The 11,473-nt window shown below is 39.8% G+C and overlaps 1 protein-coding gene across 1 annotated transcript in view; it reads right to left on the bottom strand.

The window, feature by feature from the left end:
• Window positions 1-7,987, bottom strand: part of LOC116691809 (growth factor receptor-bound protein 10) — a gene marked incomplete at its 5' end in the record, with an annotated part of 63,225 nt that extends 55,238 nt beyond the window's left edge. The window contains 1 exon segment of the mRNA XM_032519723.1: window positions 7,863-7,987. Within this exon segment, the coding sequence (XP_032375614.1) occupies window positions 7,863-7,913 (51 nt within the window).
• Window positions 7,988-11,473: the final 3,486 nt, after the last annotated feature.

Below are 11,473 nucleotides of genomic sequence, written 5' to 3' on the forward strand. Positions count from 1 at the left end.
CATTTGAACTATGCCTGTTGGTCATGCCTCTTGTGCAAAGAAAATACAGAGCAGATTCTCCAGACCAACGCTTAATCTCAAATCTATTGAGCTTGTCTTGGTCTGGGATTTGCAGATTACCTCTATTACATACAGACATTCAAATGTTTACAAGATCATGTGAAAATCCGGCCTTCAAATACCAAAAATAAACTTTATTCTTACTCGTCACATACACACAGTACGATATAGTGAAATTCAAATTCTGCATTTTTAACCTATCTTAAGTATTAAGAAAAGTGGACAGCATCCGGGTTAGCAACTAGGGGTTCAGTGTCTTGCTCAGGGACATGTGACCGAATGAGGAATTGAACCGCAAACCTTGAGGTCATGGGGGCGACCATTCTACCTCCAAGCCAAAAGCCACAGAAACCACCCACAAAAGGTAGTAGTAGGTAGTAGGTAAATTCAAAAGGAGAGGTGGAAGAATTACATGACGGTAACATTTTAATTTCATTTTATCATATATTACGCTATAGTAATATATAAAGAAATAGAAAAAAATTGAACTAAGATAACCTCTACTATTTCTACCATTTAAAGACAATGTCCTAGTTTTTCCCCTTTTTTCCATCATATTTCCAGTCACTGCAAACACATCACCCTAAAAAGTCATGTTTCTTGACATATTTGATTTAGGAGTGGGAACAGCACAAACTGGTACTTTCTGTGTACTTGCTACTGACCCACAGCAAACCTCTTTTGATGATGTAATAAAAACGATTGCTTGTTCTGCCTCGTTCACAGTAGTGACAGAAGAACGCAGGCAGAGCTGGATTCCTTTTACACCGATGTTCCACCTTATTTTCTATCATAGATTGCCTTCTATCAGTTTGATTTATTGTTCTTCCTCTAGAGCCTTTGAGTTACACTGATTAAATGACGATGCTCCTCGTACCCATCATGTTATTCTTTAGACCCCCCAGTCAGATGATTTTTCTGTACAGTGTACACACACGCAGCTGAAGCAATAAGACAGAATCACACCCGTGCCCCTAACTTCACTCTACCACATATCCAAATCCCCCCCCTCCGCACGTACACACACACGCAAATCTAATCTGTTATGCACTTAAACAACAAACTTCTTTCCTAGCGTTATCCTCGATAATAAAACAAACCTTAGGCATTGTACAGCTACACCATTGGATTTGGAAGGTTTCAGATACATTTTATTTTACATTTGTGTCTGCTCGCAACAGACGCAAAGACATTCCTGAACAAGCCATTTTCAATGCAAAGCTCAAATTTGTTTCTATTCTTTTTTACTTCACATTTTTTCTTCAAACTTTTTTTTAATCCTTCAGTATCTGTAACATTAAAAGTAACTTTACTAACAAGATTTACTGAGCAGTTCGAATAGAATTGACTCACTGTGAGAATAAAGCTTGAAGTAGAATTCCACTCTGATGACTCAATTCGGCTGAATAGATTGGTAATGTACAATCCATGATTTGCTTGCAAAATGTTTAGCATTAATGTCAGTTAATAAGTCCCCAGTGTTCCTCCCTGGTGTCTACACTGGTGCCTAAGTTCAGACAATACTGGATTTAACTGGAGGTCAATCTGCAGCATATGGTTCTGTCCACCACCAGCCTCCAACCCCTCTTCTATACCAACTAACCCAACCGCATCCAATCATTAAATTGCATTGTTCCGTCTCTGTATTGTCTTGCGTTCTAGGCCGGATTGAAAAAGAGTTTTTGGAGCTTAATGGGACTAACCTGCTTTTGAAATAAATCAAAAAAATAGTAAAATAACCACTGCGTAAAACCATTTTTCCCATGACATAGCTAGCCCCGTCATCAAAACACACCGTCTGGGAGTCCAGTTACCAGACTGTGACTGATCCCTACCCAGTCACACAAACAGCACTGGGACGCTGTTTGGTTGGTGGGATAGTACAGCGTTAGCGTGTGTGAGTGTGTGTGTGGTTGTGAGAGTGTATTCAGGACAGGACGGTCATGGTTCAGCTCCACTAAGCAAAAACTTGGGGACTCTTTCACAACATATACTGGTCTTAAATACTATTCTACATGGCTGTCTAGGAGAAAATGAGTTTACTCACGCAGTCACGCACGCACGCACGCACGCGCGCACGCACACAGTAAAGGACTAAATCATCTTTAAAGCCCACCTTTTGTGGACTTTACCAACAAAAATCTAAAACCCAGACAGCCTCAGATGCCTCTATAGACTTGAATATTAACATGGGTATGTAATCCTATAAATACTGGTCATTGAGCATAATTCTCAGTCATTCTATTGACTAACTCTGCATTTGGTTCTAGGTTTATTGACGCCTATAAGGTTGAGACTACAAAGAGGGGAGAAGAAAAATAAGAAAATAAAAAGCCCACATTTTTTCTTTTTTGTCTGTTGAAGAAAAGGTGTTCTCTGCCTTTTATCCTTGTTCTTGTTTTTTCTCACTCTGCTCTCACAGTAATTATTTTACACACAGAAGCACAGGCGCACACACACACACACACACACACACACACAAACACACACACACACGTTGCTTAAGCTCTTAGAGAGGGGTCAAAACAGGACTGAGGCTAGACCAAGTTTTGACAAGTAGCATAAGGACCCTTTCATATTAATCAATTTGAAAGGACCTCAAAATAAGAGTCAAGGGGCCGCGGGTTCAACTTTTAAAAGGAGTCAGTGGAAGGCTAGAGACAAGGTTAAGGCACTGAAAGCAGGACTGACACAAAGGTCTGGAGATTGGACCTCAAACAAAAAGAAAAAGAATGAGACACATGTCAATGCAACGGCTTTAGAAGAGGTCAGATTGAGGTTAAACGCTATGCCCGGAGATTGAATATGAATCAATACTTTGTTTACAGAGAGGCCTTTAGTTGAGAAAGAGCTGAGAATGGACTTGATCTATAAGAACATAAGAACAAGTTTGACAGTATAAGATTTCCATTACGGTTTGATTTACCAAGAACCTAATACGCTCAGAAAGCTTTAGAGATGTGGAAATCTTACTCAAGGCTCCAAATCTTGCTTTTGGCAAACCATACCTTGCTGACAGACATAGCGCTAATTGTAGAGACAGTCTTGTTACTCAATACACGAACACTAGACAGCAGGTGGAAATCCAGTCTTACGTAATGAACCAAAATGAGATCAGGAGGTCACATGAATGTCTGCTCTTGTCCTACCCTTTATTATGTTATTAACCCAGACAATTTGACAGGTCCATGGAATTCAGCAGAAGTAGAAACATTTTCTCAGATACATCTGCATCTATACGTAGCCCTACTTACTGTAATCCTCACTGGCTACCTTTGACATACAGTACATTGTTATTTTATCATAAATATATCAAGTCTCAAAGACACACACACACAAAGAAAGTATAGAAAAATTACAATATTTCTGAAAACTTTACTGAAAGTTTTGGTCAGTGGTACCCACTGGTCCCTATTCAAAACTAATACTGTACTAAATTCTGAATGAGGTGAGAACAAACAGTCGGTTACTGTTTAACATCATAAACCCAAGATAAATGATCAATATAAATACAACTTGTATCAAAACATCCCCTGATTAGACAACTGTGTAACATAATTCCTAACCTGGTTATCCTGCCTGCCCAGCTGCATAAATTCAGACATAATGTACTTCTACTTATAAACGCAGGGATAGGTACCCAATGCATGCCAGGCTATTTTAATTCAGTTCAATTTTCAATTCAATTTTATTTATATAGCGCCAAATCACAACAACAGTTATCTCACAGTGCGTTTCATAAGAGAGCAGGTACAGACCGCACTCTGTGATGTTATTTACAGAAACCCACCAATTCCCACCAAGAGCAAGCACTAGGTGACAGAGGCAAGGAAAAACTTTCTTTGCCATGTCTCTGAACTAGAAAAACTTGCTATGGTGAATGAAGGACCACTTGTACATTTGATTTAACTAATTGTAGGTTACTGGAAGTAATGACTGACTGAGTCTTAGTCAGCATAGCCTTAATACCACGTTCACACTGACACATGACTTCTGTAAAACACTCCTCCTCTTACAAATGTAATGAACTATTGGACACTGAAAAGCTCAAGCAAAAACAAATGCAACCTCCATGACTTCTAGAAATATTGGTAGGTTATGGGAAACACTACAAAATCATGTTAATGTTTACTCCCAAATAACACAATATGGCTATCTCAGCCCCCTCAAGGAAAAGCATGTGCTGGACTCTGCTTGTTTATCCAGTGATCCAGCTTAGATTTGGGGAAGCTTAATACACTAGAGGGCAAACAGAACTGTTCGACATGACAATATTATGTTTGGCATCCAGAGAGTTTTACTATATATGAGGGTCCAGGTTTGTTTTACATTCATCTAACCTAACCTAAATGTATTATTGGTACTGTTAGTTTCTGGATTAAGTTACTAACAATCATTTTTTACCATCTCAAATTTGCCTTGCTTTGCACATACTCACTGGTCACAATCATACAACAGAAACAAGATTAAACTGTTGATATAATCTCTTGAGTTTAGTATGAATGTTGTCTTTGCTCAAATCTGTTTTGGAGTGCCGGTGCAGTTTTATCAGGGAAAATCTTCCTTCACACTGGAATTTCACAGTGAAGGGGTTTTTCATTCAACAAGTCCAGCAGCAATCAAGGTACCTCTGTTATAGTTGAATGCTTTGCAAACAGCCGAGTGTGTAAACTAGAGTGTGTACATTAAGGTCTGTATACTGTAGCTCCAGCAGCACCCATCCAAACCCTTCAAAGAACTAAATTATTCTTCACTCCCTTACAATTTCGAAACTTTTAAAATGTGTTCAGTATATACTTATATTTATATAGTGCTTTTCTAGTCTCAACGACTACTCAAGGTACTGTTACACAGTACAGCAACCATTCACACACTGTATGACTGCCATACAAGGTGCCACCTGCTCACACAACGATGGCGCAGTGTCTTGCCCAAAGACACTTCGACATGGACTGCATGGCCAGGAATCAAACCGCCAACCATCCGACTGGCAGGTAACCGCTCTACCACTAAGCCACAGTCACCCTTTTAAAATCAGTCTCCAATAATTAAATAGTCACTGTCTGACAAAAAAACAAGCAAACAGATGATTTCCATTACAACATCCATCTAAATAACAAGCGAAAATGTTGAGGGCTTGGTGTGTTTGAGAAAAGAGAAGTATTGCAGTGTGAATGCAATACGCAAATATGGTACACAGAGAAGATTAGCCTATACATATTTACATTGCTCTATTTTTGGACACTATACCGTATATGACGATTCATCAAAGGGGGTTAACCTCAACCTAAACTCAAGACCTATTCCACTGTTTTATTTTTGTACGGTTAGTTCCATAAACTGTTCTGTTATTAAATGTACGCCTCTTTAAAAATTATGCTTTGCTAACAACATATGTGGAAGCAATAAGGCAGAATCACAGAAACAATATACACACTCGTGACCCTAACTTCACTCTACCACAGATACAAGCATGTAAGCACGCGCACACACACACACACACACACACACACACACACACGCACACAGTGACTAGAATCTTCTTTGGTTTCTGTCTCTCTAAGCTGCGGAGAGCTGGCTGGCTCTCAGGCCTCTGAGGTCAAAGGTCATTGGTAATACCATGGTTCAGATGACCAGCAGACAATAGATTAGCTTCTGATCAGGCTAATAGTGCTACTGCCCTAAAGCAAATGTTTGGAAGCCTTTGGCTCTAAAACCTAATGCCTAAAAGGTCCACGTCTGCCCTCCCTAAATTAACAACAAATCAGGATACAAGTTGATGTTCAGGCCTTAATTTGTACCTGTAACAAGTTTGTCTCTTTCTAATCCAAGTACTCACATAAACTAATACTGTCAGTAAAAATTTCAACATAACAAATTAAGATTAGGATTAAAAGACAAAACGTGCCTGCAGCTCTTTTAGTGAGTATCTCTCTGTTTGGCTATGCTGTGATTTACTTATTGTAAGCAACGACTGATTATTAGGATTACCTTGTCGTTTTATTTGAGTGTGCTAAGTTTCCTGTAACTTTTTGTCATAATAATCTGGTGAACTACAATCAATCACCGCAAACCCAGGACAGAAATACAGCACTGTTGGAGAGGTAAAAATCAATTTTCATGTTTTTAGGAAAACGTTTCCTTTTCATGTATGTAAAAAAAACTTAAATTACTCATTTTTCATTCAGATTCAATGAGGTTGCTATTGAAAGCTTGGATCTACTCCAGGAACGTGAAATACGACTTCCACTGAACAAGGAAACACACTCGGTACTAAAGGTCCTACTGATGTGTGTTTCGGTGTGTGAGAGTGTGAGTGTGTTGTGTGTGTGTGTGTGTGTGTGTGTGTGTGTGTGTGTGTGTGTGTGTGTGTGTGTGTGAGTGAGTGAAGGGCCGACCATAGAATCATAATTGTAAAGAGCAGCTGTTACCTAGGGGAGCATCAGCCAAAATATATTGTAGCGCTGTTGGACCAACACTCTTAAACAGTCGGTCCCCCCTGCAGCTCTTTGTGACTTCAATGTGTTCACGGTGGTGGAATGGTATGACCATCTCACTGCCATTTACCAACTGTCTTTAGTCTGGACTGGAATAAACAGGACAAACTATAACCAAAGAGCAGATTTTATCTCCCTCTCCAGTGTATACTAACTAATAGACCAAATATTATATTATGAACATCTAAAGGGCTGATTAAGAGAGGCTGGGAAAAAGCAGAACTGTTGGCAAGAACTGCATTGACCACAATCCACACCCTCACTATTTATGAGAATTCTTGGAAACAATCTACAGTACCTCGCGTACTTCAGTGTTTCCTCTATGTTGATTTTGCCGCGGTGGGCCGCCATGGCAAAATTTCTGCCACCACGGTATCAGAAATAGAACTGTACAAAAGGTGTCTATCAGCAGTGATTGTGAAGGCATGTCGGAGAATAGCACGAACACGCGCTTGTCTGGAGGACAGCTAGCCAGTTGAGATTGCGTGTGTGCATCCTTGAAAACGGTAAGTCTTCTAACTTGTGTTGTCAGTTCATTTAAGCCTGTTATTGTATTAGTCTATAGTTCTTGCAAATTTTAAGGAAGTTAACTGGTGATTTTCGTTGTTTGCATTCTTCACCTGCTAGCTAAATTTTTTTTTTTGCTCAATTTTCATCCAATAAAAATATTTTTTATAACTTTTTGTCAGTAGGGGTGGTGATGGCGCAGAGATCTGGGTGCAATTCCAACTGTGAAACATCAACCAATGTGTCTCTAAGCAAGATACTTAACCCCTTGTTGCTCCAGAGGTGTGCAACCTCTGATATAGCAACTGTGAGTTGCTCTGGATAAAAGTGTCAGCTAACTTACATGTGATGAAATGTAAGAAAACAATAAAGTTCTACAGCTCCGCTGGATCTGTGAACCATCTGTGAACCATGTAGCATTGCTGGACCCCTAATCCATTGCCAGAAGTCTACAAATGATGTTAGCCATGCCCTATGGATAAACAAGTGCAATGTTGGAGGCTGTGACAGGATGGAATTTAATTTCATAGGGACAATGGCACATTAGAAATGTTCAAATTTTGTTAAATAAAGTTACTTGGGTTCATAATCTTACACAGACATCCGGTGAGTCCAACTCTGGAGAGCTACTCACACAGACATCCCAGTCTGGTTTCGCACATAAGCCCTGGTTGTTTAATTTGTAGTCCAAACTGGCAACATTTTATGTACTACCAGTTAAACTGTTAAAGTAGCATAGCATGTCACCTTAAACATTTAACTTATTGAAGGAAACCCTACATAGGGATTGCCATTTACCTGATAATTAGGATGATGCAGGAAATAATCCGGACATCCGGCAACAGCCATGTTGTGTTTCTCTCAGCTCTTCTGCACAATTGGCTTGGTTGGATCAGTTTCGGACAAGATGAACAGAGCAGAACCTGCAGAGGAAGAAACACAGACAAATGAAGGTTAGTGGAAACCTACAACAGATGAAGGGGGAGGGTGAGAAGGTCCAAGAGAGGAAGGATGAAGGAAGGAGAGGAAGATGAAGTCTAGGTTCTGGGAAGACAGATATAGCACAGAGCACTTCTTAACCCACATAGACCCACAGTAAACAACATCAACGAGCAACAAGGGAGGAACAGTGGTTGGTTCTAAATTGCGAAGAGTAAACAAAATAATTAAATCTTATTCAAAATCGCCTTTAGTCAGTTTAGGATTTAGGAAATTATGGTTTGCAATATGACCAATTATTTTGCAGATGGACCAAAGAAAATTGACTTCTTGGTCATTAGATTTGCACAAGTCAAATCTAGGGTAAAGTGCATGAATTGGAGCCAAGATAAACCACAATGGCTTATATGTGGACAGTAAAAGAGCTGACTTAACTTTGTACTAACATTGAAACACAGTTGTAGAGTAAAAACAGGTTTGCTTAAAAGAAGTGCACCTCATGCAAGTCTCGATAATGGAGCCCTACGACTCCCTGCACATCTCGACATCGGTTTTCTAAATAGTTTTAACCTCTGCCCGACTCTGACCCATAAGTCAATCTCACCATACTTTGATGCCATGGTGCTTGTAAATAAACACAGCTGTGATAAAAGTTGCACCTCAGGGGACTTTAAAGGTGTTCTTCTGCTCTATGAAGCCTCCCTTCCAGCCATCCTTGGGTCAAAATAACCCCAAACTGAACAATATGGGCTTTAGTCTATTTGGACTTCTTAAAGTGGGTATCCCATTAACCTCTTGGCACTGCTGCCACTGGCTAAACACCTGTAAACACTGACCCAAAAATACGCTGCAGGCACCTCTCCAGATCTTAAGTTAGACCTCGGGTTATATTTGGTATCGAGCAGCTCGGGCTCACAACTAAGATAGTCTTTTATGCAGCAGTTCATGACCCCATGTTGGTATTTTAAAAATATGGCCTGCAATTTCACAGACAGCTTAAGTTATCTCTTGTTTGCATTAGCGGTTGCGAGCACGCTGAGTGTGTATGTGTGTGTGCATTTCTGCCTGTAGATGTGGTTCTGTATACTGTTTGTGCCTGTGTGTGTGTGTGTGTGTGTGTGTGTGTGTGTGTTTATGTGGCTGTTTTCATATGTTGCACATGTGTGGCTGTGCGTGAGTGTGTGTGAATGTACAGGCTTTTCAGATCTCTGAGATGCTCTACTTGTGTTTACAGAGTTGTGTATGTTGCCGTGTGCGACCGACACAGTGCACAATAATAGCACCACCCTGCCCCCAGTAGAGTCCAATAAAACCCTGCACACTGGACATACCGTCCATTTCAAAAACCTGACACAGGGATGAAAGCATAATAAAAAAGGCAGTAACATGAACCAGCTTTTTTAAGTAAAACTTAAACATGACAGTAAGGACTGTAAATGAGTGTATGGGCCGAGCTATGCTTAAACTAGTCTGTGGACTGTGTGTGGTGTCCGACCACGTCAGAAGGGGTACAAAGGGAGGTAGAGAGTGAAGGTCAAACCCTGCTTCCTGTCTAACCTCAACGCCCAAGGCCAATAGCTGCTTTAGGTGTACCAGTCAGATTGTCCGTTTGGGAAAGAAAAAACAAACAAACTTATTGACATTGTCTAAATGTGGGGGGAGGGGACAATTTGACAAGCTTTTCAGATGCAGTTTACTGACCTGTTAAGACTGTAAGATAGAAAATGAATGCAGAGATCAAATAGAAACATTTCCCTAAGCTTTAATGTGCTACAATAAAATTAATGGTCTAACTTACACAAGACAATGCTCCGTCTTTGACAAGTTTGATATTCTAAAGGCTTGATTCATAAAAAAAAAAAAAAAAAAAGCCAAAACTAGCTGACTTTGTCAAAAGTCCTATCAAACCACCACAAGTTTTTCCTTTAATATATTGGCAATTGTGGCAGGAAGAAAGCACTTTACAAAGCCATAAATTCAGCAATTTCTAATCTGTTCCAATATGTGCATAGGTATGTTATTCTGACAATTGTGGCAGCTGATGAGATACATAAACTGTCACTCAGTCACCCTTTCAAAACATTTGTTTTTTTAACATCCAAAATTGAGCTTGCAAATAATGACCAAAACATGAATGCATTATAAACAAAGAGCTTGGCACCACGATCACTGGGTACATCAAAGGGGCTTGTAATGAGCGTGTGTGTGTGTGTGTGTGTGTGTGTGTGTGTGTGTGTGTGTGTGTGTTATTGTGTCAGTCCATGTGTGTGGCCTAGCCGGCTGGCATGCAAAGACAGCTCGTCATTTACAAATTATTTACAGACACACAGTTTACAACAAAAACAAAACAAATTAACATCAGCCTAAACTCTCCGAGCAGCCCCTCATTAGGCGCCACACACTGGCTGACTAGCTGTGGCTGAACTGTGTGTTTAATATATTTCAAGAGTCAGGAGGTTGTGCAAGAGGGTCGCCGGCAGACTTCAGCTAAACTACATTAGAAGCCAAACAAAATGTTTGTGCTTGACAGATGCTCAAATCTTTATCAAAACGGCCACTTTCGTTTTATGAGGGTTAGATAATAAACATTAATTTACACTGAATTTTGAATTAAAAAGGTATGGTCTTACAACACAGCTGGTGTTAAATTCGGATTCATCTGTGCGTGATTAAACGTGGGAAAAGGCTCAGGCGTTCCACGTAGCATTAAAATACCTTGCAACCCAAGTTTCAAAGTGCTCATATGTGCCACAGTGAGTCTCAGTGAGTGATATATTGACCAAACACACACACACACACACACACACCTATTCTTAATTGCTCCCTGACACAATCAAAGCCATTCCAGTGCAGGGATTAGACCCTCTCAGAACCCGATTCCTTCCACTTGAACAGTGTATTGAAAGATAACCATCTCTGACGCGAGGGCCCATAATATTGATACGTTACGATAAATCCTTTCCAGCACTAGCCTGGGTGAGACTTCACAGCAAATACACGACACTCTACTGAAGGTGAAAACCATGTATGTAATAATATTGTGGAGGTGATGAATTGTGATATAGAATTGAATTTGAACCATTGAAGTTTCAACTTATTATCATAATACGATATTACATAATTGTTTTGACAACAATTCAATATTTACTGATATCACAAAGTCTGCCATGAAACGCTTTCGATTCAATTCAGGGGCCCTGCGACCGATACGAGACGATACATAAGCCCGTTTAAGACAATAAGTCACATTTATATAGATTTACAAAAAGCAACAAAAATATGATTTGACAGTTTCATTACGAAGCTCTTCCAGACATTCAAAATTAATAAGCAACTCATATTTTTTCAGAAATAAATATAAAGTGTGCATTTTGAAATAAAGGCCCAGAGAATAGCGTGTCCGCTCTATTCTCTGACATGCCCTCACAATCACACCTGATAGACGACCTTTTGTACAAAACTAAAGTAAC

This window comes from Etheostoma spectabile, chromosome 6 (genome assembly GCF_008692095.1).
Source record: "Etheostoma spectabile isolate EspeVRDwgs_2016 chromosome 6, UIUC_Espe_1.0, whole genome shotgun sequence".
NCBI classification, from domain to species: Eukaryota; Metazoa; Chordata; class Actinopteri; order Perciformes; family Percidae; genus Etheostoma; species Etheostoma spectabile.